Consider the following 17,420-nt stretch of genomic DNA (forward strand, 5'->3'; position numbering starts at 1 on the left):
GGCCTCTGGGTCTGTTTGCACAACTTCTCAAGGGAGAGGATGGAATTTGCCTAAAACAAGACAGACTCTTAATTTTCTCAGGGTAAATTTATCAGCTCAGGAGCTGGAACATTCCTCTGGACCTGGAGCGACTCAAACAGTTATGGACTGAAGCTCAGCCTCAGTACACCAGAATCCCCCTTAGTGTGTCCCTTGTGCAGGGGCATCCTTTGCTACATGCAAAGACTAACGGGTCCCAGTCAAGATCCTAAAGATGCCCTTTTGACTTTTGTGCTTATTAGACAAGCTGATGAGTCACAACAAACCACTAGTTTCCATCCTGCAACATGGGGAACACAAGCTATATCCTGCCTTAGAACATAGGCACGGGAGGTATTTGCTTCCTTTTCAGTAGTCTTTCAGTAGTCAGACTGTTGTGTAAGCGCTGTTTTGTTCCCTGCCAGCGTGGTTTTTACAGGGTTTAGCCTGGAAGGAAGGTCTCTGCTCGAGGCAGTATCAGCTCACTCAGTGACATCATCCTTCCAAAGGAGCAGCAATTCCATTTGCACAAGTCATCTCTGATGGCTGGCAGGGAAACGAGCTGCCACAATCCCATAATGGATTTGCAGTTGCCATGACAAAAGCCTGGATGAGATCCTGGGCACAGTGCTGAAGGGATGTAGGGAGAGCTTGGGCAAAACATGGCACTCCCAGAAACACAGCCTAGGAGTGCCTGGCCTTTGGGCTTGATCTCATGCCTCAACGTTTTCACACCTCAGATTGTCTCTCTCACTCCCCCTTCACACAGTCCCAGTGAAACTGCAACTTTGGTGAAAAAGTGCAGGGATTTATATTCCATTACAAACATCCTGCTCTTTTAGACAGATACTCACTCTTAGTTCAGGGCAGGGCTCATCACAGGAGGAGCAGGCTCTTGGCTTCAGTTCTGCCCTGGGGATTTCTGCAGATCCATTACTGCCACATGCAGGAAATAGTTGAGCCTGGTGGTCAGGAGCACAAGCACTCACTGATTTCACTTGGGGATTTGAAGGGGAATTCTCTTTCATTTCCTCAGATATTGATAACATTTCAGCACACATCAAAATTATATAATAAGGCTGCAAGTAGTAGCTAAGAAAAGTGTGATCTCTAATCAAATGTTAATTTAACCTCAGTGTGTGTGCATACATATGTGGAGACACAGAGAGAACTCAAAAGAATAAAACAGCAAAACCTTCCAAGAAAACTGGTTAAAACTCCAACATCTACAATCTGGCACCAGTGAAACCACACAACATATACATCATAACAGAACATTAGCAATAAAATATAACCCTAAGCCCTAAGTTCCTAGCAAAACGCTCTCCTGATTCACATCTTCAGAGAAGTAAATGTATTTTTCATTGAAGTTGTCTAAGAGACACAGCTAAGGAGCAGCACTATCAGGAGTCAGTATCTTTTGTCAACTTAATAGTCAGTAAGAGTTAGGAGAGACAAAGCTGCTGGATCTTTTTCTGGCATAGCCCACACAGTGATCGGAAACAAATTAATTTTTATCACAAAGTTCCTCTTATCAAGTTAATGATAAGTGGTACACTGGAAACTACAATAAATTATGGGCAAACAAACATTCTTACTGTAAATAAACTACAATGCTTTACATGCTAAAGACGATTGAGTTTTTATGAAGGCCCCAGATTTAGGGAGAAGTGCCTCATTCGATCCAAAATGCCTCAAAACCACAAAGCTTTGAGTCTGAAGACTACAAGCAGAAAAGTCATCATGTCAAAAGGACGGTGTTTTTACTGCACTGAAACAGAAGGCTTTCTCCCAATCACACACATGCCAGCTGGGTTTGAAAATATAGATCTTAATTTAAGCAAAAATTCAGCATTTGACCCCATCCTCCCTTGGAATTGTCTCCCTTGCAAGCTATTATCCCCAGCCACAGCAAAGAGAAGCTCAGCATTCATACAACAAGGATCCCCAACAGAAAACTCTGTACAGTGCCATAGCTCTCACTCTTGTGCCCCTTTGCTAGGACCTAGGGTTGCTGTGACTGAAAAGATTTCAGAAAATACTTATTAAATATGTCTGTAATTATGGAGGAAACAAAATCAGCTGTGTTCAGCAGGTCATGCTTTTTAGCTTGCATATAAAGCTTCCTCTGTTTATCATCCATTAACACGTGTAACAGGAAAAGTAGAGGCATGATTTTCAAATCCATTCAGAATTGAGCATCTGCTTCCAGCAGAAAGCTTTGAATACTGCAGCGTTTATTAGACACAAAGAATTAGTGATGAATTTACTTTGAAGTATGCCCCTTCAACAGAGGAAGAAAATAACAAAAATGAAAATATTTTATGTCAAAATAGTGCTGAGGTAAAATCATGACCCAGTAAGGAGCTTCTCAGTAATTTCAGCACTGCCTGAATTCCACTCTGGTGGCTTGTATCAGGTAAGCAGAAGCTGTCACCATAAGTGGGAATAAGAAATTCAGTATCTCAAGTATAGACCTGATACATCTACAAAGAACAGTTATAACCCTGAAGAAAATAATATTAAGTGACAGTCTATTATTATTATATTATATATTAACTTACTATATTATTTTGATAAATGTAACTGAAATCATTCTAAAGTTGCATTATTAAATAAGGATAAGCTTTAGAAAAAGCACAAAGTTTACAAGTCTACCAAAATAATTGGAATGTGTGACTATCACAGACATATTTTAATAAATTAATTCATTGTATTAATTGTATTTGCAGAATAATTCCTCGTCATCTAGGAAGAAGTTTCACAATAGTCATGTGACTCATTTTTACTGCATCTGGGAAATTCCTCTAACGCAACCTCTGTGCCAGCAGAGTACAGAGGCTGGGCACAAAACGGTATATAAGCAGGAATCAACAGTCCTCACACACAGCAGGAATCAACAACCCTTTGGGACTCCAGCTCACAGAACCAGATCTAAACAGGCCAGCAAAAAGCTCCTGTCCAACCATGAACAGCAAACTCGTAGCTGTCCTGGCTCTTTTCCTGATCTCAGCAGCTGTGTCTCAAGGTAAGTAAAGCTTCCCAAAGTTCCCCTGGCTGCAGTTTTGCCGAGGCATCAACTGAGATGCTTGTCCTTGCAGGGTACCTTTCTATTTGTCTCACTAAGTTAGTCTCTTTTGAGAGATTTTCAGCACCTCTCTTCAGTCAGAAATCTACCATGTAGACCTCAGACTGAAGAGTTACTGACATCTGGTGGGAAATATTTTAAGGGTGCAACTTCCATTTGCTTTATTTCTGTTTCTATTGAAGTGTATAACCTAGAGACAGGTTCTTCTGGGGCTAGAGACAGATTTTTGTTCTGGAGTGCTTTAATTTTTCTCTCCCTTCCCACACAAATAACAGTTTATCATCTCATATTTGTTGCTTAGTGACCATGCCGCCTCAAGCAAGTAATACATAGTTGGAAAGGGAAAGCAAACTATTTGAACATAGAACATGGGCAAACCTCCAATTAATGAACAAATCTAGGGCTCTGTCTTCTGCAGAGTGGCCAAGATTTTTTATCCAGATATTAAAACAATGCAATTAACCATACTGTGTAGTCAGTATGCTTAGTAACTGCAAAATATGTGGGTTCATTTTTAAAAGATTTATTAATTTAGTTTCCAATGTAGTTGGGCATCAGTTCCCCTGGAACCCAAGTAACCCTCCCCATAAGATGAGGATTTAGACAGCTTGGACAAATGCAGTGTTTTAACTGAGAATGTTGTTACAATAGAGCAGCTGTGCTTTACGTCTACATGGACCATAGGAGCACCTGCCAAACCCCAATGTGCCTTTTGTGCTCACAGGCAGGACCCTGGCAAGGATGGGAACGGAGCTGCGGTGCCAGTGCATAGCCACTCATTCCGGGCTCATTCCCCCGAAGTCCATTCAGGATGTGAAGCTGACACAGAGTGGCCCCCACTGCAAGAATGTTGAAGTCATGTAAGTAGCTCTGCAAGAGGTTCCCTCCCCTTCCCCTTCTGCTGCCACTGCTGCTGGGCTTTCAGGCTTCACAAGCACCACAGTCAGTATGCTGACCTCATGCAGCCAGACTTGGCTTTTATTTTGGGAGGGATAGTTTTAAGTGAAACACCCTGTTTTTCACCATCGCTATGACCTTACATATTGCTGAACTGACCATTGTTCAGCTGTCAGGAGACATATGAAACATTTCTAGTAGTAGAATGTGAATTTCATGGACTTGTCAGCTCTTAGTATACAAGATAATTATGTAGTTTGAATCCTGCATTCATTAGGCAGGCAGACTTAAGGAGAAAAACTGAATTCCAGTAAGCAGATTTGGGGAAACAGTGAACCAACCTAACCTGGTCTGAACAGTGCAAAGGAACTAAAATGTTAAAGTTTTTATTATGCTCAAACAAACCTTTTCACCACTGGAGGTTTCAATAATCGTGTAAGAAAGCTTTAGTAACATAAATACATCTGAAACAGGTATTCATATATAGAGGGAAAGATTTTTGGGAATGTGTCTGCTTTGAGAGCAGACACAGAGACTCACAGTTCTGGATGGTTCTGGTCTCTTCAGTTGCATAAAGCAAAACAGCCAAATCTAACCTGGAGTAGCTGGGATTAATTGATACTGTCTGATCTAAAAATGCAAGATAACATTCTGTGAGTAAAACAAATCCATGTAGTAATTTTCTGACTTTTCTTTATTCCCTGTCTTGCAGAGCTACTCTGAAGAATGGCAAAGAGGTGTGCTTGGAGCCCACTGCTCCCTGGGTGCAGCTGATTGTAAAGGCAATTATGGCCAGGTAAGTCCCATTACCTTTCTCTCTGGGCAGCTGAGTGGCAAACCTCCCAGAAAATGCCAGTTTGTAGGATTCTATGGTGATACTTCCCATTCTTTCTTAACCAGATTTAAAGAACAGGGAAGCTTCCTGCTTAACTATAGATTCAGTCTTAGTTTTTCTGGCTGTGCTTCAGGGTCCTTGCTCAAGCTGATATGTCAGTACTAAACCTCTGACTACCAGCAACTCTGTCTGCAGGGAAGCACACAAGCGTTTTTCTCCCTTTGAAAAATAAGGCTTTAAAAAAATCATCTTCCCCTTACTTAGTTCCTATTTTTGAGCTAGTGAGGTTCTTGCTGTGAGGAACTGTAGAAGCTTATGCTGCAGAGCTTTCCCAGCTGGACACCAGGCATGCACACAGTGGGATTTCAGCAGTTTTGAAACATCAGCTTTATTCTCCCTGTGCTTCAAGATAGCACAAAGAATGGGAAAGAGACCCCGTACCCTAAACTGTTTGTGCTATGCTAAGCAGTGGTAACTTGAACCTTCTTTTAAATTATCCTCTTCTCTCACCTCTTAACAGGGCTCAAAAAAATTCTGATTCTCCTCTCTAAGAAACGCCAGGACAGAAAAAATCTGGGAACTGCTTCTGCTCCTCAGTCAAGAGAAATATATGGGAAGAGCGTCATTGAAGCAGTGCATAATCTTCCACATGCTGCACCCGTGTTATGATGTTAATGCTGGATGGTTTTATTTATTTATCTATTTATTTAACTGTGTGTATTTAAGGAAGTCTCACTTTGGTCAGTGTTGTCCACGGGACATGCTGCCCTGACACTGAAGGAAAAGTGGTTTGCTGAAGGACGTGGAGAACCCTCGGCAGCCACTTGAGCCAAACATTTGCAGTGAGGTGCAATGCACCTGCAGCACAGCTTACTCACACTAAGCCTGATCATTTTGCTATTTCACCAGCAAACTGATGAATCCTCCTGCTCCCCTGGAGCGCGCCAGTATGTTGTGTCAACAACAGCTTCCTGAACCATAGTCAGCCTGTGACCAGACTGTGAACTGTAATGTCTCACTTGAAAAACCTACGCTCTATTTGGTATTTATGGATTGTGATTTCTGTGGTATTTATAAAAGTATTTATTGAGCAGTTTCTATGTAAGGAAGAAAAGTTATAATTTATTTAATTTTTACTGGTTTTTTCATTCCTGCTATCTGTTTGTGGAGAAATATTCACAATCTCATTACTCTGTACTTGATTATATATCTAATTAGCTACTCCATCAGCTAACGGAAAAAACTGTATTTTTCATACCTAGAGTTTGATTATGAGAGTGTAATTATTCCTAAAAATGTACTATTAAAAGTTTTAAATAAAAAAAATTGGTTTTCTGCTTGATCTTTTAAATCTTCATTTGCTTTATTTGAAAATTCTACTTTATTTTTGCCAGCCTGATTTCTGAAACTGAAATGAAAATTTTTAAGTCCATGGTGCCATAACTTTCCCTGTTATGGAAGCCTAGCACTCCTGACTACACTAACACAGACTCTTAAGGTGGGCTAAGTAGCTCACTCTCCTCTCTTCGGCTGTTCCCAATCCATGGGGACTGGTGGGCTCTAGGGCAAGGCCCCTTCTTTAATTCCCTTGCAGATAAAAGTTTTACTCCCAGATGCCTAAACACCACTAAGTGTCCACTTCAGCCTCACACTTGTAACTACTACAACAAAAGGCCACTATCTGACCATCAAAACAGGGATTTGCCACCTTTACTTTGGGTATCCAAAGAGCAAGCACTTGTCCTGGTGTAACAACTGCTTCCTGTTCTGGTCCCTGATATGCAGTGTGCTGAGCACATGATTCTTCCCTCTCTTAAAAACTTCCCAGAAGGAAACAGGGAATAAGAGAGAAAGGGCATAAGTTTAAAGACTATTGTTTATAACTAAAGTATAACTGTTTTTTTTTGAGGGATGCACACTCTTATTTCACTTTTATCTACAATCTAGATAGTAATAAAACAGCAGAGAGATTTTTGCTGGGTAACTTTGTGATCATAAAATAAGACAGCTGTCTCTGGCTTGTTTTTTCTTGAAGACTCTTCTCAGTAAGCTTGACACCAGTCCTCTCCTTCACCATTTTTACTTTGGCATCAGCCAGAAGAGTTCTGCCACTTTAAACAATGTGTCCTGTGGCCCTCCAGCTATCAGGACATGCAGAAGCCACGGGGGAGAAGTGCACACTTTGGAGACAAGCAGAGCCTGCAGTCTGTGTCTGTCTGGGTACATGTGCATGTCTGTGTAACACAGCAGGCAGCTGGCCAGCAGGTGATTAAGGGTCAGATGTTTGCACCACAGGGAAAGGATGGACCCTGAGATTTCCCTGCAGCTAACTACATGCTCTTGTCCATCTCCTCCTTTTCCTAATCCCATGAAAGTTTCTGCTCCCCTCAGTCACTTCATTTCGCATCTAAACTGTCTTTCTACAAGACTGTCAGAAGACCGTTCCACTTTACAGCCGCTGTGTGCATTCATCACCTCCCTGACATTTCAGTGCCTTCCAAGTCATGAAATGCAGCAGAGGTGTTTACATATCCTTTCTGTCCTCTGCTATTCTCTTGGCCCCTTTACTTCACCTTCCCTTCAAACCACTTTTATTTTCTTCTTGCACCAACAGGTTAATTTGGGGGGCAAGAGAAGTGGCAACTATCAACTGACCAAGCCATGACCTCCTGTCATTTCTCTTTCCTCAAACTCCCCTTCCCATGCCTGGTTGCTGGAGCTCTGCTCTCGTATGAAGAAGCACAATTTGTCTCCTCAAGTGTCTATGATTGCTGTCCTTGCAATAATGAAAGTGTATTTCTCTCAAATGTATAAACACTGCAAACTATAGAGGAAGTCATGAGAAGAAATACTGGAAAGTCCCTGAAAAATACTCCTAACTCTTCCTTAGAAGTACAGAGAATGCAAACATGAGTTTCTCGGCCCCAATTTCTCTGTCTGTGCTGAATATTGGCTAACATAAACATAATGATGGCTAACATAAACATCCTGGTTTTGTGTTAGGTGACAAACGTGCTTAACTTGCTTTTGGTTATGGACTGCTTCCCATTCTAAAATGATTGTTTTTCTTATGCTCTTATCACTTAACAAGGGAAAAACCCATTTTTCCAGGAAAATTATGCATAGGATGGACTTAAATTGCAGATTTGTTTCAGGAATTTATTCTTGTTTATAACAAGATATCATGAGCAACTCTACAGGAAATGGATCCTTTGGAAATTACACAAACTGCCATGGAAACTTTGGGATCAGCAAATAGGCATTTTGTTTCTGAGTGCACAGGTGAAACAAGAATTTTGCCACCTATAAAAATAAGCGTGAGATCTCTGCTGTTGGAAAATGTCATGAAAATTGACTTTTATATTACCTGCAGTTAAATTACTCTTAGTAACAATCATTGGTGTCAGTCAGTGCAAAGACTACTTCACAATCCCTGTGGAATTCTGGAGAGGGAGATACTGTGGAAGAATCTGGAAGGTTATAGGTATAACCAGGCTCACTGATCCTGTTTCCTGTGCCCTTTCATGAAACAGGCAGCAGCGTGACGTCTCTACAAGCTTCTGTGGGCAGATTTCAACATAGCTATGCTGAATAACTTTTCATCACTAACAAATGTCATTTATTTTAACAAGAATCAACCTCTGATACACCCAATTATCTTATTCCATGGAAGCTCAAATTCATGAGGTACGTGATCAACATTTTTTTGAAAGAAAAGGGTTGCACTAGGTTTCCCAGAACCCATCTCCACTGACTCAGCCAAGAACACTAGCAGAAAAGTGAAGCTAAGACTGCACCACCCAAAGTGCACATTGGCAACTCCAGTATCAGTCTGTCCATTTCTCCTATTCCTTACTAGAGGACAGGAGAACTCGGGAAAATTCTAATATTTTTTATCTTTTGCAGAAAACTTTTTGATACATAGACACCTTATAAAAATCTGTGGAAATAAGAAGTTGTTAGGCAAGTGGCTTGAGAACATATTCGAATCAACTTACCTCCAGTGAATCAATTTACCTCCAAAAGAGCCTTCAGTTTTTGAGAAGGAGAGTTAAGCATTTTTCTGACTCAGCTAAATACAAAAATAATTTTTAAGCATGAAGTAACATTCTTGCTGCACTCCTAAGATTCACAATTTCTAGCTTTTTCCTTGAAATAATTTTCCAGAATGATGAAAGTTTCATAGCTTATAAGAGAAACAAATTAATAAGTCCACTCTCTTAGCCTGATTGTTTTATTAAAGACATATATAACGCTTGCACTGAGATAAGGAGACTTCTAAAATACTGACAATTCTTCTTTTCCTCTTCTGTTTTCAAGATAACACTTTTTACAAGTTTGCAAGCAGACAGGAGAATCAGAATTTAGCTGTTGTGCTAAAGCCAAAATGTTAATAAAATTGCAAAAGCTTAAAACACCATTTCTGTGTGAAGTGTGTCTAAAGCATCACTGGCAGATTTTATGAAGAGTGAGACAGGACATGTGAATGAAAGCATGGACCACACGGGCTTCTTTTTTACTTGATGCAGAACTTCTTGAAGGAATGAGAATGTGTGCAAAAAGTACAGGAGAAGCAAGATATACTAAGCCCAGAAAAGGACCAAAGAGCTGAACTTGGAACACTCCCTGCATTTTCTTGCTATTACGGAAAAGTAAGAGTTTGTCCATGCAGGTGTCAGACCTTTGTGTGAAAGGAACTTAGTCACTCAATACAAACAGTGAAGAGCAAATGACTTGTCAAAAACCCTGACTCTTTGAAAGCTTTGTGTTTGACTTATCAATAACCAATGAAGGAATGCACAGCCACCCAGCTCGTTCATTGCTGAGCCAGACATTGCCAGCAGCAGACCAGTAATAAAGCAAATAAATCTAGATTTGCTGACTTACTGCACCCCTGTAGTCAAAAATTCCATCAGTTCCTAATTTTCTGCTTTCTTCTCTGTTTGGTGCTTCACCTCTGAGAGCAAAGCCCATGATCCTGCAAAAGAGAAGCAATTGACGTAAGCACTGCTCACCCTGAGCACAATCTCAACGAGAAGAGCCAAAAAAAATAGGCTCTGCTGTAGCTGCTTCGTGTTGAACGCTGCAGCTTCACCCACTCCTTGTTACCACCAAGGAAAACCCAAGAGGTTTTTGCATACACCAATCTTTCACCAAGGTCAGCAGGAGACTTAGTTGAGGAAGGAACACGGGAAAGAGCTGTCAATCCACCTGCACACACCTGACCTGTTGGCAGGCCAAATGCTGGAGTCATTTCCATGTTGAAAAGTTCTCACAATGTTATTCCTGCTTAGAGGAAAGGATGAGGGAGAGCATGCAAGGTCTTCTGATACTAAAATGACCATTAAAAAAAGAAGAAAATGCATGAAAAGTACCCTGTGCAGTTTGTTTCAAATGGTGTGTGCCAGGAATACAAGCCAGAGCCATCCAGATGGAAAGGCTGCTGGTGGAACAGTGCTCCCTTAGAAAAATGAAGATTTGAACAAACCAAAAAAACCTCATTAGAAAGCAATGATTTTGCAAATTCAAGCTTGTTTTCAAGAGCTAAGGGCAAAGTTCATCTAAATTAAACTAATCTTAGCTCACATCAAAATAATATTTGGAGCTAAGTGAAATTAGTATTTTCAGTCAATGTCCTGATCAATTTCATTTTATGGGGACTTTCACTGTCTAGAAGAAAACCAAAGGTAAAAATGCTGCATTTCAATGAAATCAAATGTTGCTTTTTTTCAGTAGCCAGTTTTTCATGGAATGCTCCTAGCTTGCTTATTCTCTTGCCACCTCAGTTTACTCCTGACAGCAGCACTCACTAGCAATTTTAATTTCTTACTTGTTAAGAAAGAAAAAATGCTTTCCTCATGTTTGTTGCCACAGCTTTTAGCACAATGTCTTGACATAGTCCTGTACCCTGCATGTACTGAAGCAATTCGGAATCACACTATCTGGAAATTTTAAAAAATGAAGGGAAAACAGAAAGAAAGACAAGATAATGGGGAAGAAAACCATTGACAGTAAACTCAGTGGTGATCACATTTACCAAGAATGTTACCTGTGTGTTTCCTCCAAACATCTCCTTCTCTAAACACCTCTCTATAACAAGCTGAAAGGATGCATGTCCCTCTTGCTGCTTTGTAGGCCATTTTGGATAATTCAGTAACAATTAAGCACATTCATTGGTATTATTTTTCCTTCCTTCCAACAAATAGCAGCCATTTTTTGTTGCCAGGAACAATCTAATTCATTTTACTACAGAGTCCAAGTACTCTGGAGACTAAACCTGCACATGGCACCCAAAGGGCTGTAAGGAAGCATTCCCTGAGATGGCAGCTTCAGTGTCACCTAGGGTGTAAGTCAAGTATGACTTCTTCATTTTTCCTTCATTGCAACACAAGCAATGAAAGTAACAGGCAGGACTGAAGTCTGGGGGTCATGAGAGAAGACTTCAAATATTTTGTGATGATTCCAAAGAGTGTTCCCATTTTCTTGTGGTCAGATGTCTCGTGTCACTGTTTTCCCAAGTGATGCCATCACTTTAACCAAAAGACCACAACTATTCAAAGCACACTCCCAAAAATTACTCAGCTCCACTGAGTCCAAAAACTGAAATTGTCTCAAGCCATGTTGGGGGGAATGTTGATTCTGAGACCATGGATTGGGGTTTTTTGGGTTGAATAGCTCATTTTTTAAGCGACTCATACTTTCTTTACTTGCAACTCTCTGCAGATGGAACAAATTTTATTGTATTTATTTCCAAACAGATAATTTCTAAGTTGACTGAAATCTTTGTTATGAAGTTCACACAGATCCAAGGACAAAAGCCTGCAGGCAATTTGTAAGATGAAAAGCATTTTCTGCTCCTGGTAAGGCCAAGAGGAGCTCTTTCTGCCTTTCAGAAGCTGTGATGACCTCAAAGGCTTATCAATTGAACAACTCTGTGGGGGTGGAAGGAGTCACACAGTTGTAATCTTTGTCCAGGATCATGTCTGCCACTAAAAAGCCAGGAGATTTTTCCCCCTCAGCAGAAGTAAGATCAAATTTCTTAATGAGTTGGGTCTCAAACTCAAAATAAAGCCCCTCTTGTCTCCTTATATGTTAGGTGTAAAATACCAGAACCAGTGAATCCACCACCAGTCACTCAGTTTTTGGGAATTGTTGTGTGTCCAGGAGTCCCAGTTAGTAAGGTGGCAGTGAAACCACAGTCTCTGCAGTCCCATCAATGGTCTCAGGAAAGGTCAGCTGGCACCTGAAACTGAAAAACAGAAATGATGGCCAAACACATGGATTTCAGAGCCAACAGGTTCTGTTTGCCAAGGTAATGCCTGAGTAATACAAACACATTCCTTTCAGCTAGCAACAGTGCGTGTGTGTATGTTCACGCTCTGATTCCCAGCAGTGGGCACAGGTGAAAAACCTCTAACTCTGGTGAAGGGAAAAAACCCCCTGGGGGCTCCTGAATGTTAAATTTAGGTGAAGATGCAGGAAGGCAGGCAGGAAGATACTGAACATCATTTGCTATAGATCATTTTTTTAAATGTGAATTTTCACATCTCAAAAGATATTACAGAAAGGAGCACACAACAACATGTGATGTGTGCCCCAATGCAGTTGGCAAAATGGAGCTGGGGTTCTCCATGACACAAGGTGAACACCAGGACACTTCTATCTCTTACATCTTCTGGTATTATTTTCAAGGGCCTATGGACTGGAAACATTTCAAAACTTGAGAAAACACACAGGGAAATTGAAGGAAATAAAACATCTGATAGATATAAAACTTACCTTGCACAAAACTGTAGCTTGAAATTTGGTTTTTGCCTCCAGCAAATATGTTTGTACTTCATGACAGAGCTGGATCCACAGGAGGAGTTATAGGTGCTAGGGAGCAGCACCTCATATAGACAGGGAATACTATGAAACATACTGCTATAGGTAAAAAAGGTAACATAATGAAGATGAGAGGATATCAGCAGTCCATACCCTCTGACTTCAGTCTGTACTAGGTAGCAGTGACTCGACATTTTACAGATCAGAACATAAATCATTCCTAATAAAAACCTTGGAGGAAATAAGACTGCTCCTTCAGAGATTGGCCATGTTAAATGGTTTCTAGGCCATGATCAAAGTTCACCTTACTCTTATATCTGGGACACCTCCTCCAAGGTAATTCTCGTGTACTTAGGAGAAGTCCTCACTTGTTGAAGTGAGACATCTCTTGTTTAATTGTCTTGTAGCTCTCCTGGGTCTGCTGCCAGTGAATGGCTCCCATCAGGTGCCAAGCCAAATAAATACCTGCTATGGAAAGGCACACAGCCAAAGTCTGAAACAAAGGAGCCAAATCATTTCCTGCATGTAATGAATTAAGGACTGGATAATGTGAAGGCAATTGAGCCATAAGGTTTATTGTCTTTATGTACCTATTCAGGGCCTGCCTGAGCTGGGAATGCTTTCAGTGTCCCAGTAACCCCAAGACCCAGGCTAAGGACACTGAGAGATTTCACAGAATCACAGAATCCTGGCCTATCTTTACACAGCAGCTTCTGCTAAAGAGCTGGATGAGTTGAACGGGAACTTCAGTGAGGCAAATACAAACCTTTTGGTGAGCTCTGTCTCAGCTGCACTGACACCACAACTTAAAATAACTAATTTAAACTTAATCCAAAATTACCTTCAAGGTCTCTTTCCAATTCAAGCCATTTCATGATTCTATTTGTTCCACCTGCGCTCAGTGCATGGCAAATTTATCTATAATGAAAGAGGGCAGCAGACAGGGAAAAACCTCAGCTTTCTAAAGTGATGCTGTCTGTTCCCTATCTTTTCTGTACTTGCTAAAGGCATTTTGTCAAAGGTGGTGAAGGGAAACAGGGCAAAGATTACAACTGAAGAGAATTACTCTGCAGCTCAGCCTTGTTGCTCCTGTCATCTAGACTGAAGAGACCTTACTCACATTTCCCCACAGAAGGGAGCTAGAAGCAATCTGAAGTCTGCAGGTACAAAGCCTTGGTCAGGCAGATGGTCTTGCATGTTGAAATAGCCCCAGAGACGCCCATTTCCCTTGTTCCAGGCCTGTTTGTGCAAGCCCTGAGTCAGAGGACCAGGCTCTGTACCATCTGCTGCACCGCAGCATGTCCATGACTTGACTGCTGCTCTCAGGGAGAGCTGGCCGCAGAGTTTCACACATTGCTGCTCCGTGTCTAAAAACAGCTTCACACTCCAGACCCCAGGAGACATCTGGAATTTCCTCAGCAGTAACCACTGTGGAATGAGGCTGATGGGTCAGTTCTTGTTAGCAGTCATGCAAGCATAAAGCCAAGTGCTGTCACGTAAGCTGTCCTTACTCATGTGTACTGTCCAAGAGCAGTGTGTAATCTGACTGCGCACGAGTGACAATGAGGGATCTGCTCCCCACATCACTCTGAGCTGGATCTGCCAACAATAATTGCACTGACCCGGAGCAGATTGTGCACCATCCTACCTGCTTGTTGCCTCAGTTTGCTGCAGCTGGGCAAATCCTTCTTGCTGCAAAGAACATGGCACTTCCTTGGGACAACCATATGGGGAACTCCCAGTCCAAGGCTTGTGTGGCTATAACCTGGAGGGAATGGTGATTCCACCTCCAACATCTCAAGGGATCTCAGTGAAGGTTTCTAATTAGTGGCTGCCCCTAAGCTGACCATGTAGCTTCCTTTTAAGACCAAGCTAAAAGCCAGATGCTCCCAAGGATATCGTTACCAAACTGCATCTGGATAGGGGTCCAAACTAGTCATTAGATATTTCCTGATAACATGGGTCAATCACCATTTGCTTGTGACATAAAATCTTCCTGCAGAGCTGATCTCCTGAGGGACTAAGCCAGTAGCTGTATCAAACAGCTGAGCTGCAGATGATGGAGCCCAGGAATGAGAGTCTTTGTGTCCCATCAGTTTGCTATCTCCTTAACCCCTTTTCAGGACTGCTTTATACACTCTATCTTATCTGGTTTGGGTCCTGACTTGGTTTTGTTCTCAGACAGTTCATCTAATCTAAGGCATTTAGGCAAATGGGGCGAGACACACGGCTGCCTGATCCTGGAACAAATTGATTTGCTGAATTCCACTCATGTTCACAAAAGTTTGTGCAAGAAAACAGATTTGCTATAAAAAAACCACCCAAAACCAAACCAACCCAAACCAAGACAAATAAAGCGCAATATTCTATTTTGTACTAAGACTTATTACAAAAGAAAGTGTGCTGACCATAACTGATCTAAACCTATGTGTAAATAGAATGTAGAAAACCTGCATCTCGTTTTCATTAAAAGCTCACAGGAAACTGTCTTTTTGCTTCTTTATAACTGAACTCAGCAAAATGCCTTGACAGGAATGAAGATAGAGAGTGACCTCTGTATGCGAAGGAGTGGAACAAAAGGCTGTCAGTAGTAGAGTGTACATATGGAAATCCGAGGAAAAAAAAGGTTTTCAAAAACTAGGTGAATGAAGGGGTGCTCAGGAGAACAATGCCCACTGAGTAAGAGTGCGTGGTTGCACATGGTTCGGCAGCAAGGCAACATCCAGAACCCAAATTCCCCTTTGGCGCAGCACCCTGCACCCTGCAAGCTAACGGAGAGCCCCCACAAAAAGCCGCCGCTCCTTTCGGAGAATGGGGTCCCAGCAGACGCTGGGCGGTTCTCGGGACGGTGCAGTGCCACACTTCCCTCGCTCCCGGCCCTAAAGCAGCCTCTGTGCCGGGGACGGCCGCTCTTCTCTCTCCGCCCTGCTCCTTTAGCGGCATACACCCACCGGTGGAAAGGGGCCAACGGGGCACTGCCCTCTGGCTACGCTCCGGGAAATTCCCCGGCAGCTCCCGGCCGGGAATAAAAGCACGGGAGGGAAAGGGGGCCGCCTCGTCGGCTCCTGCACCCTCTCCGCCGCCAGCACCAGCCATGAACCCGTACCTCTCTCTCCTCCTCCTCCTGGCCGCCGCCGCTCTGTGCCAGGGTAAGCGACCGAGCCGCGGTTACCCATCCGTCCGCGGCCGGGCCTCGGCAGGGGTGCGCGGGGGGCCGGGCCCGTCCTGGGGCCGGGGGGTTTCGGGGTACCCCGGAGCCGAGGCTCAGAAGGCTCCTCTCGCCTGCCAGGTGCTCCGCTGGCCGGGGAGCTGCGCTGCCGCTGCGTGCGGACCGTGTCCGAGATGATCCCGCCGCGGCGCCTGGCCCGCCTGGAGTACCTCGCCGAGGGGCCGCACTGCGCCGTGCCCGAGGTCATGTAAGTGCCCGGCCTCGGCCCGGACCCCGGCCCCGACCCCGGCCCCGGCCTCACCCCCTCCCTGTCTCGCCCGCAGAGCCACGACGAAGAAGGGACTGACCATCTGTCTGGACCCCGTCGCTCCCTGGGTCAAGCTCCTGGTCACCAGGATCCTCCGTAGGTACGTGCCGGGCCAGCTGTCACCAGAGCTTGGGACCAAACTTACCTTCTTAAACCCAAGAATAACGAGCCACATTCTGATATTGATTCCTGTAAGGAAATCTGGTTAGTTACTCCAAAAATGTGTCCAGAAAGTGGCTTCTGTGCTGGGGAAGAGACAACCAGCAGGCTGTCAGGGAGAGTATCCACAATAAATGCCTGATTAATTGCAAATCTAGCCACAGTACGTTCCATCATCACCATCAGGCATCTTTTACACACATCCTATGGGATTTATTATCTGGTGTATGCAAAAAAACTTATGGAAAAACTTCCTGGCGGGTTTTACAATTTGAATTCTGCCTATTGCAGTTCAGCCAACAAGCTGTGAGTGAGGGAAGGAACACCTCGGAATGAAGTTACCTGTTTGCCACAAGATCCCAGGAAACAGATGCTGTGAGGACACAATAGCTCAACTCTCTAGTTTTGATGGATTTGTAGATCAGATGTTCTATGTTTCATTCCCTCTCCTCATAGTTGTTATTGCCTAATCCTCTGTATGGTTTTATTGACTGAGACAAAATTATTGAATCCATTTGATAAGACAGTGGAAGCTTTGCTGGACACCTCTCAGCAGCCTTCTCAGAACTTGCTCCACCTTTGTGCAAACTCCTTCTTGCCAAATTCTGTTTGCCAATAAGTTCCTATAAAATATTAATATCTGAAAAGAAGATGAATGCATCATGAAGATGATTTTGTAAACGTCTGCAGAGAGTGTGACAGGAGAGGTTTGAATGGATTGTGCCGATATCCTTGCACCAGGAATAACAAGAGTGCTGGCAGGCACTTAACATTGCAGTGCCTGTCCAGGATTACATGGGAATAAAACCTGGTTCAGGCAAGAATGTTTTGCTGAATCTCTTTTTCCTACTCTAACTCTCCAGCCTCTAATACAGAATGCCTTGAACCTTTTTGCACAATGTGCTGTCTAATGAAATCACAAATTTTGCCCCTGAAGTCTTTTTCCCCTATTCAATACTTAGAAGGATTTAATAATTTCTATGAAATTGTGGGGGTTTGTGCCATGACTGGTTTGGGTTTTAACCAGATAATGTTGAGGTTGGTTAGCTGGTTTGTTTTTAAATGAGTTTACATTACAATATTTGGTATTTATGCACAAGATCTAAAGGAACAGTAAATGTTC

At 42.7% G+C, this 17,420-nt stretch overlaps 1 protein-coding gene across 1 annotated transcript; it reads left to right on the plus strand.

Moving 5' to 3' along the window:
* Positions 1–2,985: 2,985 nt before the first annotated feature.
* On the plus strand, positions 2,986–5,389 carry LOC128950916 (interleukin-8-like). Its single transcript, XM_054295968.1, has 4 exons — positions 2,986–3,046; positions 3,831–3,966; positions 4,716–4,799; positions 5,359–5,389. The coding sequence occupies exons 1-4, from the start codon at positions 2,986–2,988 to the stop codon at positions 5,387–5,389; spliced, it is 312 nt and encodes a 103-aa protein (XP_054151943.1).
* The last annotated feature ends 12,031 nt before the right edge of the window (positions 5,390–17,420 follow it).

Source organism: Melozone crissalis, unplaced genomic scaffold (genome assembly GCF_028551555.1).
Source record: "Melozone crissalis strain CALT ecotype California unplaced genomic scaffold, PUWL_Pcris_2 ptg000006l_1, whole genome shotgun sequence".
NCBI classification, from domain to species: domain Eukaryota; kingdom Metazoa; phylum Chordata; class Aves; order Passeriformes; family Passerellidae; genus Melozone; species Melozone crissalis.

Coding starts and splice junctions, on each gene's coding strand:
- LOC128950916 (XM_054295968.1), top strand. CDS start 2,986: ATGAACAGCAAACTCGTAGCTGTCCTGGCTCTTTTCCTGATCTCAGCA. Junction 3,047..3,830: donor CTCAGCAGCTGTGTCTCAAG/GTAAGTAAAGCT, acceptor TTGTGCTCACAG/GCAGGACCCTGGCAAGGATG. Junction 4,800..5,358: donor GTAAAGGCAATTATGGCCAG/GTAAGTCCCATT, acceptor ACCTCTTAACAG/GGCTCAAAAAAATTCTGATT.